Source organism: Ochotona curzoniae, unplaced genomic scaffold (genome assembly GCF_017591425.1).
Source record: "Ochotona curzoniae isolate NIBS_2020 unplaced genomic scaffold, NIBS_Ocur_1.0 contig_3190, whole genome shotgun sequence".
Lineage (NCBI taxonomy): Eukaryota > Metazoa > Chordata > Mammalia > Lagomorpha > Ochotonidae > Ochotona > Ochotona curzoniae.
Genome location: NW_024465751.1, coordinates 18,036,178 through 18,056,684, shown reverse-complemented (window position 1 = coordinate 18,056,684; position 20,507 = coordinate 18,036,178). Strand labels below are relative to the sequence as shown.

The window sequence follows — 20,507 nt, the reverse complement described above, 5'->3', positions numbered from 1 at the left end:
GGTGTAATTTGAGCATTGAGAATGAACTAATGAATATCTGGTAAATATAACCCATGGTTACCATCATACACCTGAAGAACGTCAAACTCCTTTTCTGTCTGGAAGAATTCAACAAACATGCTGATATTATAACCCTTTTCCACGGATATGCTCCATGCACACATTTGAAGATTTGGGTAACTATCAGGATATCCAGGGCTCAATATGACTCCTGTAGAATCTAGTCGCAACTCATTGGCAGGGCAGAGCACTGTGAACAAAAGATAATAAGAAATACAGTGCTTGGCTGTAAAAGAAAACTACATTTTAAATTCTAGGTATTCTGTCTTCACTTCCAATAACAACAAGGAACATGGTATCTTGATCTAGGGGTTAGGCGAGGCAACTTATGCTCATCTTACAATTGGAAAAATAGAGGAATAATAGAAAAGTGTAGGCATTGATTCCCTTTTTTATTACATGGAAAATGTACTACCTTTCCAGGCAATAAATTGATAGACTACAAAGCATCTTTCCTTCTACTTCTTTACATTCTTTCCCACTTTTCCTAATGTGGCATACTGTTACTTCTGACCCTTTTATTTATTTTTAAGATCTTTTATTTTTACTTGAAAGACAAAGCTACAGAGAAAAGGGGAGTGAGGGAGAAAAAGAGTCAGCTTACAACCACTTGTTACTCAACAGCAGAGCTGAGCTGAGCTAAGCTTATCCAAAGCCAGAAGCCAAAAGTGTCTTCCTAGTCTACCATGTGGCTGCAGGGGCGCAGGGACTTGAGTCATTCTCAACTGTTTTCCAGGGCATACAAAAGAAGTTGCATTGGAAAAGGAGCAGCAGGACATGAACTGGCACCCCTATGGGATACTTGCACCACAGGTAGAGGCTGAGCTTACTGTAGTATGGTTCTGGTCTCATGTTATTTTTCTTGACTCCTGAAAAATTCTATTCTCTCAAGTTGTGAGACCTTCAATGAAACTTAGAAAATCTATTTCAGACAAATCCATCTTCGATCTAAGGGTTTTGGTTAAGTTATGAGAATATGAAAGAATTATGTGTTACAAACTATCTTGCAGTTTTCTATGCTATCTCCTCTCATAAAATAGTGTCCAATCACAGAAAAGGAGGTTCTATTTTTTAAGAATCATCCTTTACCTTGACCATCTTCATTGTATCTGTTTTTAAATTTCATTATTTTCTGTATTTAGGTATTATATGATACATATCATATTATTCCTACCTTCTTTGTGCATATTCTTACTTTGGACATTTTGCTCAGTGATGACTAGCTCTTCTTATTAGTAGGAACATTTATGGCATCCAGCACAATGGGCAAATGACTAAATCCTCACATTTTGAGCCTTAGGATGCCATATTGACTCCAGTTCATTTCCCACCTGCTCCACTTCCCATTCAGTCCCCAAAACCTCAGGATCCTGAACCCACACGGGCTATCCGCAAGAAGCTCCTGGTTCCTGGCTTTGCATCAGTTCAACTTGGGCCACTGAGGCCATTTGGGGAGTGAACAAGTGGTTAGAAGATCTTTCTGTCTGTCTCTGCTTCTCTCTGTGTTTCCTTTTCCAATGAAAATCAAGAAATATAAAAAAGGAATATATCATTTCTCATTCCTGATTCAGACTTAAAGAAACATTCATTCTAGGATTAGACAGCACTGTATATCCATACAATTATAGTATCACATCAAGAAGAATCTTCATAAAGTGTTTGTTCAAATGAGAATCAAAGATGTTTAAAATTAAAATTAAAATTGTGCAATAAAATAATGAACATAACACATCTGGGTTCTATAACTTATAACACTATTACAAATAAAGTTTCACATCTATATGAAATAGAGGTTCTCAATTTGTCAATGCTGTAATATTAAAAACAGGAAGAATGTTACCTTGACAAACTGGAGGTGCTCCGTCCATCTGCAGTCTCTCTCCCAACCTGCACGTCAGGATCGCATTACCAACCAGTGTGAATCCTGGAAGACACTGATACCTAATTATATCACCTGTTAAAAAATATACACACAGAGAAGTCGGGAAGCAATCAGTACAGACAAAACTGAATATTCATTAACTCACTTTTATTTCTATGGGTTTATAAGCATAAAGATAACAAATTTCGTGTAATATTAGATACATTTCTAGGAAGATAATCCTATGTCCCCTCCTGTTTCCCCAGTCAGCATCTCTTCTCTATGTTTCCCCTTCAGTTTTAGCAAAATTTTTATGTCATATATAGTTTTAACAGCATAATGATTATTTCCACCATATCTTTCCTCTCTTTATATCTTTCTTTTAATTTTTACAATGAAACACTTTCAATTTTCTTTGTAATCACAATGTTAATCTTTCACTAAATGAAGAATTCAGCAACTAGTGACATACAGTTAAATAGTAAGAGCAGAATTTTTTCTCTTTGCAATTTGTAGTCAGTATAAAAGTTCAGTTTGTGTTAGGCAGAGTTGAAACATTAATATTGAGCCACCAGTACTGAGTCAAAATTTGGTAATGAGAACTGAAGGCAAAAAATAAATCAGTCCAATTGTTGCGGTATATGCTAGTTGAATATAAGCAATAGTTGAATAAAGTAATGAAGTAGTATAAGTTCGATATTCATGAAAATGTATCAGGTGTTCAGGAAGCTCCCTATAATAGTTAATGTATATATTTTAATTAGTCATCAACAGTTTATTGAAATGTGTAAATCTAAGTAATTATCATCATTATAACAATCTTTTATATGATGACAAGATGTCTTATTTTCTTATTTTTTTTAAAATTGTAGGATATTATTTTGGTTGAATTTTCAACTTAGTTTTTAAAAGACCTGATTTATTGTCAAATTGAGCATCATCAAACAAGCATTACTCAAGACATGTGAATGAAACATGACTTTCAGAACATCCTGTACAATCACTCTGTCAAGTAAGAGGCAGACTTGAATTCCAAGAACAGAAGTCAGTGACCAGATTTAAGAAAAGCTCTCTGAACAACCACTGTGTGATTCAGATGGCAACAATGTTTTCCAGTTGTATTCTCTGTGAAAACAGAAGTTACCCTTCTAACCTAATATTCCGTTTCCTGAGTTAAGTGTTCTTTCTTCTTAAGGATTCTTAAACTGCCCATCAACTTTGGGGAAAAGGTCCTTGCACAGGCTACTACTCTTACAGACTTTTTGTTTCTTTTGAAACAAACAGCTCTGTTACCAGTATGTTTTCATTGAATGCAATTTAACAGAATTTACCTATTTCGAATTCATCATCTTCTGTCAAAATTTCAGCATTGGGCACTGATGGTGGAGGTTGACACACTCTTAGTTGATAGGCTACAAAAACAGACATCATGCTTATTTTCTTTTCATATGGCTATACATGCTTATTAATGTGAAAAAAACAACATTATGTACAATTTTTATAAAAATAAAAAATGGTAGAATTTACTACAATTCAACTATACAATTTGAAAAATATACTAAAATATTGAGAAAAATTGCTACCTGTTCCTTAGATAGCAAAACATGTTTCCCATGGTAACAACACAGATCTTTTTACTACAACTGCTCATTCTCATTGTAATTTCTCTGGCTAGTCATTTTGTAACACCTTGTTTCTTCCTCCTTGATTTGACTACAGTTCGGAACTCTTCATTTATTCTTGCGTATTTCTTCACTGCCTATCTTCTACAAGATTCGTCATAGGGACTTGACTGCACTTGGCAAGATGCTCAACATCTGGTGTCAATTGCAAATATGGACCCAATGTAATAAGAATTTACATAACTCCATTAATCTCACAAAAATGTTTATTGATAAGTTCTCCCATTTTATAAAAGATGAAAGTATTTCAACAAGAATTTGTCCAAATCATATAGCTACAATGGGCCAGGGCTGGTATTGAATCTTTTCTCATCATGCTATATTATTACATTTTTGAGTTAACTTTTTATTGAATGTCTAGCTTAACTGTTTTCTCATTTTGACTGGTAATTCTACAAGTAGACTCTTATTTGGTGTAATTTAAAAGCCTGTCTGGAAAGGTTTTTATGAATTTAAGTTGTGAATCATGTGAAATCAAGAACAATTATTTTCTTGAACAAATACAATATCTCTGAGGAGTCTTTCAAATATGTACTATATTAATAAAATATTTATTTACATATGTTATTATTTACATAAGAAAGAGAGAGAGTGTGTGTTTCCATCTGGCAGTTCACCATCAAAGTGCTTGCAATGACAGAGGCTATACCAGACCTCAGCCTAGAGCCTGGAGCTCAACTGAGGCTTCCCTCTTGAAGTGGAGCAATCCCATTACTTAGGCTTCATTGCTGCCTTCCACAGACACTGTGGAAAACATGTGGAAAACATGAAGATTTCCTAAAAATCTAGAAATGAAAGCTCCATACAATTTAGAATCATCACTACTGGGTATTAATGAAAAGATAAGAAATTAGGGAGGTATTTGGTCCACCATTTATCCTGTAACACTGTTCACAATATCTACAATATGTCATCAACCAAGTTGATCATCATTCAAAGAATGGATACTCAGAGTGATGCATACATGAATACAAAAATAATAAAATCTTTTAATTTGCAGCAAAATAAATGGAACTGGAAACATGCTGAGCAAAGTAAACCAAAACCAGAAAGGCAACCACCACCTGCTTTTCCTCATAGGAAAAGTTAAAAAGACTTTAATAAGAAAACCTGAATCTGAACACAACAATGCTGATTATTAGAGTATGGGAGGACTGGGAAGGTAGAGAACATTTCAAATATGAGTACCAAAATCAGGGATAGATTTAAGAATGAATTCCTAGTGTAAACAACATAGTAGAAAGATGACAGTTCATGATAACCTAGTGTATATTGCAGGAACAAAAGAAAAGTTCCAAGCCTCCAGTAGTAAAGTCAACAAAGAGAAAATATGGATGATCTTGTTTCGATTCACATAAATTATACACATAAATTAAAGTATCATATTATAGACGCTGAATATGCATCATTATGCTCAAAAACTTTTTATAGAAAAAAGTTTTTTTTTCTTTTTCTAAAGAGTAAGTATTAGCATAAGAATATTTCATCTGGAGTTGGAAATATCCAAAATTATTAGCAAAGGAGCAGTCATGATTTTATTATCACCACCAAAACAATTTTTAAAGGCTAATTAGCTAATAAAGTCTCAGTTTACTAAGGACAGAGAGGAGAAAATTTCTCAAGATATAAATAAGTTATTATTTATGGAGGATAATTTGTGTCAACTTTTCTTTTGCAAAATCATGTCTATCATTTTAAACATCTTCCTTCAGGTACCTTAGTTTGTTAATAAAAACACTTGTTATGCAGGAATATTAATTTTGAAGAAAAATTTTATCCTGTACGAACAATTTACCAACATGTAAAGAAGCATGGGAAAAAACTTGATTTTTGAGAAAAAGCTTTGTGGATTGTAAACAGGGATTGACTTTTTTTCATGAATCTAGAACTTAAAAATGCATAATTATAAGAAACAATTGTAAAAAAAAAAAGAACAAAAGAATTAGAAAAAATATGTAAAATGTCCTAATCAGAAGAACGCTTGACGTTATGCTTTAAATAATATTTTTATCTAATCTTAATTTATAATTGATATCAGGTCAGAAATTAGAGAAACATAGATATATCCACACATGCACTGGTTCATTTTTCTGGAAAGATATTTTTAACTTTTTTTTTAAATGTTTAATCATGTTTAAAATAAGCATCATTGTTTTTATGTGGAATCCATGGCAGTTATCAGTGGAGTATGCTACATAACTCTTTTGAAGGTTTTGCCAGCCGAGTTTGTACATTCATATTAATGAGGTATATGATGCTCAGAGATATCTTTGTTGAGCAATTTTATCAGTGTCAACTTTGAAAAAAATTTTTCTTTGAGTAAATTTTTCACAATTCCAAGAGTTTACCAATTCTTATTTTTAATTAAAAATTTTAGGGGCCCGGCGCAGTGGCGCAAGTGGTTAAGGTCCTCGCCTAGCACGCCCGGGATCCCATATGGGCACCGGTTCTAATCCCGGCAGCCCCGCTTCCCTTCCAGCTCCCTGCCTGTGGCCTGGGAAAGCAGTCGAGGACGGCCCAAGGCTTTGGGAACCTGCACCCACGTGGGAGACCCGGAAGAGGCTCCTGGCTTCGGATCGGCATAGCATCGGACCGTTGCGCTCACTTGGGGAGTGAAACATCGGATGGAAGATCTTCCTCTCTGTCTCTCCTCTCTGTATATCTGCCTTTCCAATGAAAAAATAATAAAAATAAATCTTTAAAAAAAAAAAAATTTTAAGGTGACACAATTTCAAGTTACAATAAAAGGTTAATGCTTCACCAAATATGGACAATGCAAACAAAGTAAAAAGATCATATTTCAGCAATATTGTAAGTGAAGAGTATGGAAAATAATCAAATTAAAATATGTCAATTCCACTCACACATGATACATTCAATAATTTTTTCCACAAATCAGTGATTAAGTTCATTCATTATGCATGTAACTCAACAAATGTTTTCTGTATTACTGTCAGAATGTTGACCACCCCAAGAAGCAGTCTAAAAATAGTCTCCTCTATGATGATACTAGGTGGGAAACTGCAAATTGCAATGAAATACAGGCAACTGCGGGAAACAGGGTACTAGTGAACATAATGTAGCAGTCTGCTTAAGATACGACTCAAGGTTAAAAATGCAACAAGGGGTAATGTCTGTTTTTCTTTTGACACTTAACAAAAAGATTCACTTATTTTTATTGGCAGATTTCTAGAGAGGTGATAAAGAGAGAAAGATCTTCCATCCCTTGATTCACTCCCCAAGCATCTTCAATGACCACTGAGCCACTGTGCTGGGCCCTTAAAGACAATACTCCAAGTGTTTAAATCCCAAACAATTGCAACGATTACTTTTACACGTCCTTATTTTCTTCTGTTTAGTATAACCATAGGTGTTGCCCAGTGTTTCTTCATCCTTTTGTCAACAGCTCAGAGGTGGTTTCAAAGAAGACATGATTTTGCATGCCCAAAGTATATGGATTAAAACTTGGCACATTGTAAGTATTATGTAAGGATGAATTATAATACGAAATTTGGATTCCATTTCTCCAGGATATTCGGTGTTAATTAAGATACAAAAACATTTAGAGAAATAATATGCTTTGCCTTTACTAATTTTTTCATGAGAGATTTTGATTTGGCATTTAGTGAAATGATCATGAGTTGCATTTAGGCATATTATCTTTGACTTGCAAGAGCATGGTATATTGCGGCAGTGGTTTTTCCTTCAGTTGAAGGCAACAGAAGAGAGTTACATGCCGTGCAAGTCCACCTCTCTGAAGATATTTTTTATCAATCCTTATCAAAATCACTGGGAACTACACAGCTTTCAATTTAATTTGGTGAGGAACTCCTGTGCACTAATAGTCTGAGTAAATATTTGCTCTGTATTGAAATTTTGGCTCTGCTACTTGCTAAGTGGCTGACCTTAAATCCGTGACTTCAGCAACACAGGTCAGTCTATACCATACACCATATAAATTGCGTATGCCTGGGTTCTCAAAATAGCCAGTACAGTACTTTGGAGATTACACTCAAAACCCAGCTAATAATTAATTCTATTAACAATAATCTTTTCTTGTACAGAATATAAGCTTTAGTTTCTTTGGAAGAGCATACACAGAGCTGGTACAAATAAATTTAATATTTCTCAGGTCAGAATCATAGACTGAAATGTAAGTTAACTTACACAGCATCTAGTGTAAGCTCTTTGGGGTTAGAAGAAGGTGACCTGGAAGTAAATTAAGGCAGACAAAGTTACAAGCCTCAGTTACTAAATGAACTGAGACTATGAAGTCGTATGAATTATGTCATCTACATTTTCCATAATGTAAACATATATTTTGGCCCATGTTCTTCATGGGCTGTTCTATTTAGGAACAGTTTTTCAGTTGTGGCCATTAACAGAAAAGCTGCACAAGATAAATGTTTACAATTTAAAAATACCCATTCGGTCTAACTCTGTGTTCTCTTTAGAAGAATCACGTGATTTGATGTGTCATTTAGCTCTGAAACGACATTTACTATTTAACAACTACTTGAAAGCATCATAGCCTCCATGTCGGTATCTCTGGAAAATGATGATTATTTGAATGGTGTCCTATTTTTGTTTAACTGTGCATGAATATCTTGTTTCTGGAGCAACACTTTTGCCTCTTTAAAAAAAAAAACTAAGATACTTTAGGATTTGATTCTGGCAGTATTTTAGGCTATTTTTATTTTCCTATTTTATGTGAAATGAAACATCCAACCCAATTTCAAAAGAGAATGCTGCATTTATCCACTTTTATTCAACTGAGCTATTAAAGGCCTCTTCAAAAGACAAAACAGAACACTGGCAAATTGCCATTCCCTCTCTCAACCAAAAAAAGTACAAATGCATAACCTTTCTGCTAGGCGAGGACACAGAATTCCTTGAATAGCACTCTATATTCCTCTATAATATCTAAGTTCAATAAAAGCCCCTATCTACTTTGCTGGTGATCCAAACTGTTCACGTCCGATAATCTCGTGCTTTGCGAAACTTTGAGAAGGGAAAGCATCAGTAACTGCACTTTAAGCCATGCAAACTGAAAGTATATTTTCAAAGTTACATAAAAAATTAAGCCTTTCCTCTTAAAGATTGTAAAAAAAAAAAGCTATCCAAGTTAGCATGACATGGGAAAAACATTAAACTTTTTATTTTTTGTAGAAAATCTGCTAGTGACTTGACATGAGTTATAAAGTTGTATTGTATTTAGAACTACCTATGCAAATGACACTTTGGTTGCATTGACATTATATAATAAGTCTGTTTTTAATTGTATAAGAGAGAATATTATAAATGAGAAGTAATGCTCAAATTGGTAATAAGAGATGAAAGAGACAAAGTGTCTATTATAATAAATGATCAACAAGAAGGAATTCTTGGTATCTCCTTTAAAAATAGATAACAGTAATTTTAAGAAACTTTCTGAATTAGAGACATATTCTAATATATGCAAATTAGTTGACCTCCGAAGAAGTTAAGTGAAAGTAACCTGTCTTAGTATTGAGTGTGAGAGGTAAACCTGGGGAACGAAAAAGCTTCTTCCGTACATGGCTGAATTTCTTTACTTATTCATAGAAAACACAGCTCTTCAGGGGTGACATGTAGTCTCTTTTCTCCTCCTTCTGCACTACGCAGTTTTGCTTGCTTTTTTCTGTAATGGAACATACTATAACTTTTTTTTTAAATTTATTACATAAATCAGAATTGGCTAAATTATCTCCTTCCAAACACCGGGATCCCATGCGGGTGCTATTTGTGTCCCAGCTACTCCAGTTCCCTGGTACACCTCCCATACAACTACACGCTTTTGAAAATAAATTAAATTTCCCCAACATTCTGCTACTGGAAGATAAGTGCCCTTTATAAAAGACATTAACCTCTCAAAAAATGACAATTTCTGGTTTAAATTAGTTAGTATATAGTCTAACTAGAAGCAAGCTTCCAGGTTATTTTGGTTGGCATAAGTCAGATGGCAATGAAACTAAGTTATTTTTGGCCAAGGCACATTTGGGAAACCAATTGTGATAAATATACCAATGTTCTGTTGGAAAGTCACAGTTCCTGGGAAAGAAAGGCACTAATAAATTTGAAGTTCCAAGATGTAATTTTGGCAAGCATGTTCTGGAAAAAAGGAGCCCCATCAATTCTCTATATAAGGAGTACTTTTTGATGAATATTTTACAACAGGTAGGTGTATATGACATTAAATATATTAATGATATGCACCTGTTTCAGATATTGTTTATCACTGAGCAAAAACCCAATACACTTCAGTCAATATTACTGGTGGTATTGTTCCTGCTTTCATTTTTTAAAAAGATGCATTTTTTTTTGTAGTCAATTACTTCGAATTCTGGAGATTCTATTTGTTAGTTCTCTGGCTTTGTACATAGCACTTAGTTTCACACTGAGTTGTTTCACTATTATAAAAGGAATAATGATGGTTACCTGCACTATACAATATGATAAAAATTAACAATAATACATGGAAAACATGTAGCACAGTTATCAGAATTTTGAGCCTCAGTAAATGGTATTTATTACAACTGTAGTGACCATACAAAGTCATTGCCTGTAAAAACAGGCGTATAAAGTTGATTTTCTGTAATTCACTTTCAGGAGGTCATTGAGCAGGATATTACTATTTATTGTAAGCCAATCAAATCTTGGCTCCACAGCCGATATCAAGAAGACTTAGTTCTTATTTCAGGGATTTATAATTATAGCAATATAGACAGTCAAAAATATTTTCTTGAAATGAAGAAAAATATGATTTAAATGCCTCAGTGTTTACACCTGAGTTAAATGTCTCAATGTTTACACCTCTCCAATTTTTCATTGCACACCCCTTTCATTTTGCAAACCTTTTTATGAATATTATTTCCAATCATGAGAGGTTTTGTGAAAGTGATATTTCACAACAGATGGCTGTCTGTCTCTCATAAAGAACAAAAACACAATTTTTTTCTTTTCGAAGTACATTAAAATATATTAATAAATAAAACTCAAATGATCAATGTGACCTTAAGAAAGTAAATGAAAAGATGGAATTGTCAAATTCAAATTTATATACAAATAAATATGCAAATCAGACAAAACAGACAAAACAAACAAAGACTTCTTACATATGGGGAGGGTACAGCAGAAGAAGTGGGTAAGCCAATAAGAAAATTTATATAGATAAAACTTAAGAATAAACCTAAAATACTTGGCAAATAACAAGTCATCTATCTGGAGTACATAAAATATGACAAGACTTAATCAACTTTTTGTCATTTTGAAGTCTAATTTGGAATGGAGTTGTTGCTACTAAATTTTTACCTGGTCTGAAACAATATCATTTAATTATAACAGATTACCTTAATTGCATTCCTCTTAATTTGATAAAATATTTTTGCTGTTGCTTTTATAAGCATGACAGGTATGTATTTATTAATTCTAAACCAATTTTTCAAAACTTGGCATTCTCACAGCTCAAACTAACTCCTTTAAAAGAGGATGTGAACAATAATTTTCTACAGTAAAATGAAACAATCAATTAACAATAAAATTATAAAATAAAAGCATATGAAATGTGACAATCTGGAAAAGATAGTATTGATTACTGCAAGTTTAAATTGTCATGAAATGAAGATGCTGGGACTTAATTCAAGGAAATTAAAATTACTGAATATTAGAAAAGAGGCGAATTTATGAGATAGGAAGGAAACCTATTAGGAAATGAAAAACACATGACTGCAGTTGGATAGGGACTCAACAGATTCTGTGAACTGGATCATATGTAGCTTTTCATATGACTTATCTGGCATTATGCTTTCTTATAAATGCAAGTCAGTATCAAAGCAGTGGTTTAACAGAATTATCCTTCTGGAATCAGAGGAATTTAAGCATCAGTAAATTCTTAACATCAATCCTAGTTACATCCCCACATTTCAAGCTTATTTTTAAATTTTGGATAAAATTCTCAGAACTACGGATTCAAATATTAAGCTTCAGGAGACCCTTGCAATTAATTGTGCCTTACATTAAAATTCAATGTAAAAAATAATGTTCAAAGAAAAATTTTAAATGGGAAATGATGCAAGATAAGGAAGTATCTGATGAAAATCTAGCCTGCCATGCACTACATTAGGTGTATATTATGTAATGTCTTCAAATATGAGATATTTTCAGTCTAATGCTAACACTAATTATAACAATATTTATTGGTTTGAGCTATACAGAATTGCCAATATTTAGCCCTCTGTTTGCAGTGTTTAATCTAGCATACGTTAATGACGGAAGAAAATCCTGACTATCCAGTATTTTATCTCATCCTTTCAGTACTACTACCATCTGGTTATACTGCTGAAGAAAATGGAGACAAAAGGTAACGCTGGTTCAGGGTCCACTGGAAAATAAAGTGCTAAATAAACCTTCATTCCTAAGGCACTTAAAGAAATATGTACATATATTCATACACATGCTTGTAAATCTGCATTTATATTTGTTATGCATGTACATACATAATTCTTTCATCCATATATTTCTGATAATATTTTCCCTTTTAAATAACTTCTAAATTTCTTGAGAATATACTCCCTGTAACATTAACTTATTGTTATTAATAGTCTCTCAATGAAAATTGCTTCTTTGGGACTTACTTAAGCAGACACAATTATACCCAGATTTAGACATCAATTCACATAATATAATTCACCACTTGATTTATCTTTTGGCCTGTTTATTGTTTTCTATGTTACAAGTGTAAAAGCAATAACGTTATTCTAATAGTCTTGATCTTATGTTTACTGCTGGGATCATTGATCAAATCAATAGTAAAGAAATATAAATCAATAAAACAGAAAATCAGCCTAAATATGTTTTCAATCTGAACGTCCCGTTTTCAAACTGGCAGTACTGGAGTGCATCTGCAGCTCTGGAGATCATGCATCACCATGAGGACAGTAATTATAAGCCCTCTAACTGGTTCATAACTACTCATACCAAGTAATTCAAACATTTTATGGTCAATTCTATTACTATTTACAGATAAACAAGGGTTTAAACTCCTTGGAACACAATTGTCTTTGATTCATCATATTTTCTGGAATAAAAATTGGCACTGCAAATATTTTGATGCATTGTGTTAAAAAGAAAAAAAATCAAGTCATATAATAATAAAACACATGCTTATCTTAAAATTTAATGTTGATAAATTTAGTATTGATTTTATGAAATAATATAGACTTTTTCTGATAAAGCTAAATGAAATAGAATGTTGCTGCAAATATAGCAAATCCAGATAAAAAGGTGCAATCATGATAAACTTTTTTCAAAATTACATGTTATTAATTTTTAATAACTTCCTTCAAATGAAATAACCTGTTCACACTCTTGGAATATCCTCTCAGAAAGTCAACATTAAAAAGAAAGGACTCAAAACAATTTTATACAAAGAAGTAAAATTTAGCTAATCCATAAATTATTTCACAAGAATAAAAACTGTAACCTTAATGATATGGAGTACTCATATAAATATAAGATTCTAGAATATAGTTTGGGAAGACGAGTAGAAATGAATGACTAATATGATTTAAAGCATAAATATATTGGATGCTAATTTTAGAAAGATACACAGCAGGTTGAGTTAACATTTTGCATAGAAAAATCTATTGATGTCTCAAAATTACATGCAATAAAATATGAGCAGCTGGTTCTCTTTTATTGGTTTCTGTGCAAAAGTGATTATTTTCTGCTAGATAATTACTGATTGATATATTTCTCATATGCATTTGCACACATTTTAATGTCTCTAAGTACTCACAAAGGTCATCCTTTGCAAGTAAATGTATTTGAGACATTACCATTACAGTGATGATAAACAAGTCCAATTTTAACACCTTTTCAATCATTGTTGAAATTCGTATTAGATTTGATTATTTTCAAGGCAATCTAAACAGTACCAAATAAAATAGAAACTTCTAGATAATACTAACCATGATAACTGAGCACAAAAAAGCCACTTGTGGTGAAATCACTGTGGAATTTGATCAGAATCTGATTTGAAGTGCTGTAGACAGATTCCAATGCAGTATTACCACTAAACTGACCAATTTGAGGTGAATTTTGATCTGGTCCATCCCTATTAAATAGAAGGTGGGAAAAGAGGAAAGATTGGTCAGGTTTTTGGAGACTTTCACACCAACATTAAGTATTATGTGTACTTCTATAATAATAATGCAAATAACTAGTAATAATGCAAAGAGATGAAATGACCAAAAAATGTCCAATGTTTTATATTAGTATTTATATGTCTATATGGCTAATAACCTAGTCAAAAGAATAATAAAGTATAAAACCAGATCAGATTTTTTACATAATTGAAATGTACTAAGGTGTAATCAATATTTGGCTTTGACTTTGATTGAGATTCAATTTGTTAAATGTGCTTAAAACAGGTCTGTCCTTTAAAAAAAGTAGTTATCTTAAGAATCACGGGCTGTTAACATTAGAGAGATACGTAGAATTCACACCACAGTTTAGCCCTACAGTTGTCATTTATTAATCTAGATTTTTCATGTTTTAATACAGGTATTTTAACTAGTATGATAAAAATGTAAAATGCTCAGAAAGTTAATAGAAAATGTATCCTAAGAAAAACCTATGCATATATTTCAAGCATTTTTCATCATAATAAACTATTCAAAGTTACATTTTCTGTTTACATTTTATGATAATATTTTGACAATAATTCATTGTTATACTAAGTAATTAACAAAATTAATTTTCTTTAAATTTGGCCATTTTTATTAATGAGAAGTTCCTTATGTTAAATTTGCTGTACTAATTCATTGTCTCAGAATGCTAACTTAATTATAACTTAATATATTCTTTAATTGTTAAAGAATTTTCTGACAATGTCTAAAAATTTTATGTAGAAAAATGGGTAAAAATGTATTTCTCCTGTTTACCTCCTTGTGCAATACAAATAACTGTCACCCTCAGTTACCCCTATCCATATATCATTTGGAAATTCATAACAGGCTTGTGATCAGCCTTCAATTCTCTCTTGCTTTAGTGGCATGTACAGTGGAAGCAGCAATAATAACTGTCCTGGCTTACCATACAGTAATGAAATCATAGATAGGTTCAGTTTGAAGGACAGTGAAATTGATGTAGATTCCATTCCCGGGAGGCACTCTTACAAGCCAAAAACAATCTTGAAAGTTTGGATATTCATCAGGATATCCAGGAGAATAAATGGTGCCATTCATGGCAGTTATATTCCCACCACAAAGAGCTGCAGAAAAAAAAAAAAAAAACAACTGCTGAAAAAAATGACAATTAGAAGCTTAAAAAAACGACAAACACTTTGTAAGTCTTAAGTACCATAAAATACTTCTGAGTTCTGTTTTCATTTCAGTTGAACCTTACAAAATAAACTTTGTTACATTGCACAAAATGTAATCAAGTTGGGTTTATTTTTCCATATAAGATATGTCACCTCGTTGATAGTACTTATCACAAACTGATCTTTTTATTGAAACACTTCATATCAATGTAAGTCTAGTTTTGTCTTTACCGCTCATCAATCATATATCTGTATCTGTATAGAGATGCATACCTTTTTTTATTTTGATGTAAAAGAATTTCTTGGAAACAACATAATCAAAAAAAAAAAGAGTAGAAGTTTCTGCATTGGTGCTTTATATAAAAATGGCTATCAACTACCTATATATGCGTGTGTGTTTTCACCTACCATATACACATAAGAGAATTCCTAATGTGTTAAGTTTATTTTCATAACTTAGTGGACAGGGGTAAGATTCCAGACAATCCATTATGTAGATCTAGGATGTATTTTGTAAAGCAAGTTCTCAACTGAGAAAAAAAGAAACATACAAAGACTGTATAGTCCTATATGTTAACACATCCTTTGATGAGCAAAATAAAGAATAATATCAAAATAAGAATTATTTAGCACAGATAACATTTAATAATAGCTTTAAATCAGAAGCATACCTTCACACCTTGGGAGAGGATGATTCCAATTGCGGCTGACTCCATGAAGGCATGTGAGAGCTGAGTTTCCAATTAATGTGTATCCTGGGAAACATTCAAATGAAATGGTTTGACCCACAGTAAAATCATTGCCAATCACAAAGCCATTTCGAAATGGGCGTGGATCCGGACAACTTTGCAACTGATAGGCTGGAAAAAATGAAAAAATAATTTGTATCTTCTGAATTTCAAAAATCATAGACACCATCTGTAACTTATGTAGAGTGGTGCTTCTTGACTTTGGTTATAACTGATAATTCTGCTTATGATAAGTGTTGTCAATACCAGTGTGATATGAGTTTCTACTCATGCCCACAATTTTCTTATTACACTGGTAATATGATTTACAAAAATGCAAAAGGTTGGATTTGGCATGGTAGCCTAATGGCTAAAGTCGTTGCCCTCTAGGTGCTAGTAGCCCACACAGGTGTAGGTTCGTATCCTGGTGGCCCTATCCCCACCCAGCTCCTTGATTGTGGCCTAGAAAAGCAGTAGAAGATGGCTCAATGCAGTGGTATCCTGCACCCACATGGGAGACACAGAAGAGGCTCCTGACTCCTGGCTTCAGATTGGCTCAGCTCAGGCCATTGTGGCCACTTGGGGAGTTAATCAGCAGATGTAAGATCTTCCTCTCTGTTGCTTCTCCTCTCTGTATATCTGACTTTCCAATAAAAATAAACAAATCTTTTTAAAAATGCCTCAGGTTTTTTCATCCACCTGTGCTGCTTATCTTAATTATAAACTTTAATAAGCATGTAAATTCTTTTAATCTCATTTATCATCAAACCTATGCTGATTTCCTTATTGGAAGGAAATTGCTTTGTTGTTATGTTGCAGCACAAAGCATAAAATAAGGCCAATTCTGAACCATTTTACACTGTTTACTAATTATTGTCTAAAAGCAACAAACCATAATATCCGCTGCTACAGTTCTTTACAAAAATCACCAGTAAACTAAAGCACTTGGAGAACAGCTTTCTAATAAACATTTTATACAATTATTGTGATACTTTTGTCATTGCAGTGTAACTGCCTGTCTAATTTTTCTGTTTCTCTGGTTCTACATTTCATGTGAGATCTAAGTTTTTACTTATTTTATTAATCATTAGATTCCAAAACTTTGTTCAATTGCCTTTCATATACAAAGGTATTTTGTAAAGTGCATTTTGAACCTATGAACAGGATGTATATTCATAGAAATATTTTTAACATTATAATTACACATGATATGACTTATAGGTACCATAAATATCTTTCCAAAGTATACTCATTTTAATATAAAAGCAAAGATAAGTATTTGATACTTAGATGTGCTTGCATGCCTGGATGAGCTAAATTAAATTATGCCCGATTTAAGACTAAATCTTTTTCCTGGATATGATTTTATAGGATCTCAGAAATATACTTTCATGCTGCTTAAAAACAAATCTTCAAAATTGATCTTTGCTTCAGCTTGCGTTTTTTTCTTTCTAGCATAAAACATAGGAAATATTTAAAATTATTTTTTATATTGGAAAGAAATATAAATATTTTCCACCCACTGGTTCACTTCCCAAATGTCTCAATGACCAAGAATTGAGCTGATCTGAAGCTTTTTCCAGGTTTCCTGCACAGCTGCAGGGGTCCAAGTTTTGGGGTCAATTGTGGTTGCTTTCTCAGGTCGTAAGCAGGGAACTGGAAGAAAAGCAGAGGAGCTGGGACATGAACCAGTGCCCATATGGAACAATGGGACCTTGAAAGCAGAGAATTAGCCAATTGAGGCATCACACTGATCACCTATTCCTTTTCTTTTCTTTCTTTTTTTCTTTGTAAATATGTAAAGATTTTTAAAGCTGGCTTGGAATTGATTATGCGTTTACTTTGTTGTTATTCTCACCCTGGTATACAATGTGAAATCCTTGCTTGTTCTGGGAATAGTCACTGTGAAAATACAAACTGGTTTCATGGGTGGTGCTGAACAAGGAAGATGGTATTTGAGGACCACTAAGCCGGCCAATAACAATACTGGTTTCTGAAGCTCCACTTCTTACTTCCAAGTAATCATGGATTGTTTCTGTAGAAAAATTTACAAACTGAAGATGTACACCTATAGAACGAAAAAAAAAAAGTTTAATACTCCATTATACTTTTATCAAAGGAACATAAAATAATATCAATATACTGTATTAAATATGTTTCTATTTGGGTCACTAGGCAGTTTCTCAACACCTCAAAATTGGAGTCATGGCTTTTCTCTGCAGCTTCCCTAACGGTCAAAGTAGAAGAATACTGCTCTCAAATATTCTCTAATTGTTATAAGTAAAAACAATCTCTCTGATTTACCCTAATGTCACCATGTCGTATATAATTAGGAAATGTATTTCTTAACCTTTAATTTCAATGAAAATTATACCAAGCAATTTTAGATAAAAAGTCACAATAATTTGTGTTATATAAAGGACAACTTGAGGAAAAATGATTGCATAACATTGTTAATAAAATTATTTTCCACAATTGCAGATATGATTGATTCTGTAATAAAAGATACAGTAAGTCCTCAAAATATTATTTAGATGTATTCAATGTATAAATGCACTTCTTCACTATTTTCCATGTCAGAATTTGATTTAATGGGTTTAATAAAATCTAATGATAACAGCTATGCTGTAATATAGGCTTAATGTCATTCATAAATGTAACTGAAACAGTGAAAAATAATAAAACTATTAATTAACATACAATTGCTTCACTCAGTTTGTATTGTAAATTTGGTATCTTTCTTGCTACTACCACTCTCCAAAGTGTTGATGTACTCTGACATTTGTTGTTTTCTATCGACTAGATACTTCGTTGTTTACCATGCTAGTCAACTCACAAGAATAAGGAAACAGTTGTGAAATGGAGAAGCATAGCCACGTGCCACATTTACACAGTGAGTTAGTAGACCAGAGCACAAATTCAGGTACACAAAGGATAGGGTTTCAACATGAATATTACCTGGGTGCTTCTAAGAACTATTACATTTCTAAATGATAAAACATCATGGCCAAAAATTGCTTGGCCATGCTTTGAATTACATATTTTACGGATACTCCAAATGAACTTACCTTGGATATATTACATTAAAATGTATGCTTCAAGTTTATATAGCTTCCCTATAAATTTCCTCTGAGTCTTTTAAATCATCTTATGCAGAATTATTTGTTACTTGAAAAAAATAGTTATGTGCTGAAATATTTCTGCTTTTCTTTCAAAACTATTAATTACACAGATACACTAGACTTACTATATTAGTTTACCAAAACGAAAAGAAACCTGGAATCACTCAAGTATCATCCAATAAGCAACTGTGTCATATTTTCATGTTCATATTAATACTCCTCTCTTTAATATTTAATAAACTTTTTTTTCAAATGAAGGCAGTGGGGCAGGCATCTGACACAGGGACTAGCCACGCTTCCTGAGATGTCTGTATTCTATATCTAGGATCTTATTTTGAGTCCTAGGTCCACTGCTTCTTTCTCAGCTTCCTGGTAACGTGAATCCTGGGAAGTAGAGTATGATGTCCGAAGAAGCTGCGTATCTTCCACCCACAAGAGACTTAAAGAGGAGGTAAGTGGAAGATGATGTTGTAATGACAATATTGACAATATTTTTAATTGTGAGCAAATTGGAAAAGAACCAGCACTCATATAGGATCCCAGCAATTGCAAGGTGAGAATTGTTCTTAATAAATTAAAGTAAATCATTTGGCTCCACAGATAACATGGGATGACATCTCTTGAATACATAGAAAACTTGAAGGCTACCCCATCCTGGCTCGAAACTGTTACTCATTTATGTAAATGTTCTATCAGCGGACATAAACCTGGACTAAACTGTCATCATTATTTTCACATTGTGTCTGCATTAATCCTCATTAGAAAGCTTCCCACATTCTTCTCTCAATGGCCACTACAGGTTTTAAGACCATATTCATTCACCCAGTGCTAAGGTTTATTGAATTCTGCACCTTTCTCATCTATGTTTCCACTGCATCTATCTAGATTTTTTTTTTTTCAGAAATCTTACAGGCTAGTACTCTTTATTGGCTGAACTGTATAGACACAGGTAGGCATTCTTTCTTTTGCTAAGATACTCTGTATTTTCTATACTGGAGTGAATTTGGAATGCTCTCATATCATATGTCATAAAAGCATATTCGATTCTTTTTAATTTGGCTATAATTTTATTTAAATAAAGAACAAATTTAGTCTTATGATACATATTTTCTCATATTTATTTCTCATATTTTACTTATTTATGCAAATCATGGAATAATACATACTGGAAAATGCTTATGCAGCAACAAAATATGAAAACTTGATTATCTTTTAATCATGTGAAGCATTTAAATGCATTGAATCATATTCTGGAGCTATAGAAGCTTCTTGGAAATTCAGGTACCAAGGCTCCATACTTAATAGTCATCCAAAAATGTTTTCATTGCTATAAAGGTACTGGTTTGTGTTTCAGAGTCAATTAATTCTATTATTTGGTGATTTAATTAACAATACATCATCAACCTTGTACTACATTAAAAGCATTTACAAAGTAGTGGGCTTTGAGAAAATTATACAGAAAGATGTGATATAACAAAAAGATAAAAGTAATCCCAGTAGGAATTATACCATTCAAATCTGAAAATTATTATGTAAATATGTGTTCAAAACCAGGTTTTAAAAGCACATATTACTTTTCAAGTGCAAAATCTAGTTTACTTACAAAAAAATTGGATATTCAAAAGATTATCAGAAAATAAAGTATCTATGTACTAACTTGTTAACAGCAACAGGAAAATTGTTGTAAAGTAATATTTGAAATTATTTTTTCTT

At 32.7% G+C, this 20,507-nt stretch overlaps 1 protein-coding gene across 3 annotated transcripts in view; it reads right to left on the bottom strand.

Annotated features, from left to right (window-relative positions):
* Positions 1 to 20,507, bottom strand: part of CSMD3 (CUB and Sushi multiple domains 3) — an 873,364-nt gene that overhangs the window by 73,668 nt on the left and 779,189 nt on the right. For all 3 annotated transcript variants that reach the window (XM_040979396.1, XM_040979397.1, XM_040979398.1), the window contains 7 exons: positions 17,531 to 17,740; positions 15,616 to 15,804; positions 14,716 to 14,893; positions 13,590 to 13,735; positions 3,253 to 3,333; positions 1,901 to 2,014; positions 62 to 250 (listed from right to left, as the gene is read on the bottom strand). In XM_040979396.1, coding sequence (XP_040835330.1) covers positions 62 to 250; positions 1,901 to 2,014; positions 3,253 to 3,333; positions 13,590 to 13,735; positions 14,716 to 14,893; positions 15,616 to 15,804; positions 17,531 to 17,740 — 1,107 coding nt within the window. The remainder of the gene's footprint in view (positions 1 to 61; positions 251 to 1,900; positions 2,015 to 3,252; positions 3,334 to 13,589; positions 13,736 to 14,715; positions 14,894 to 15,615; positions 15,805 to 17,530; positions 17,741 to 20,507) is intronic.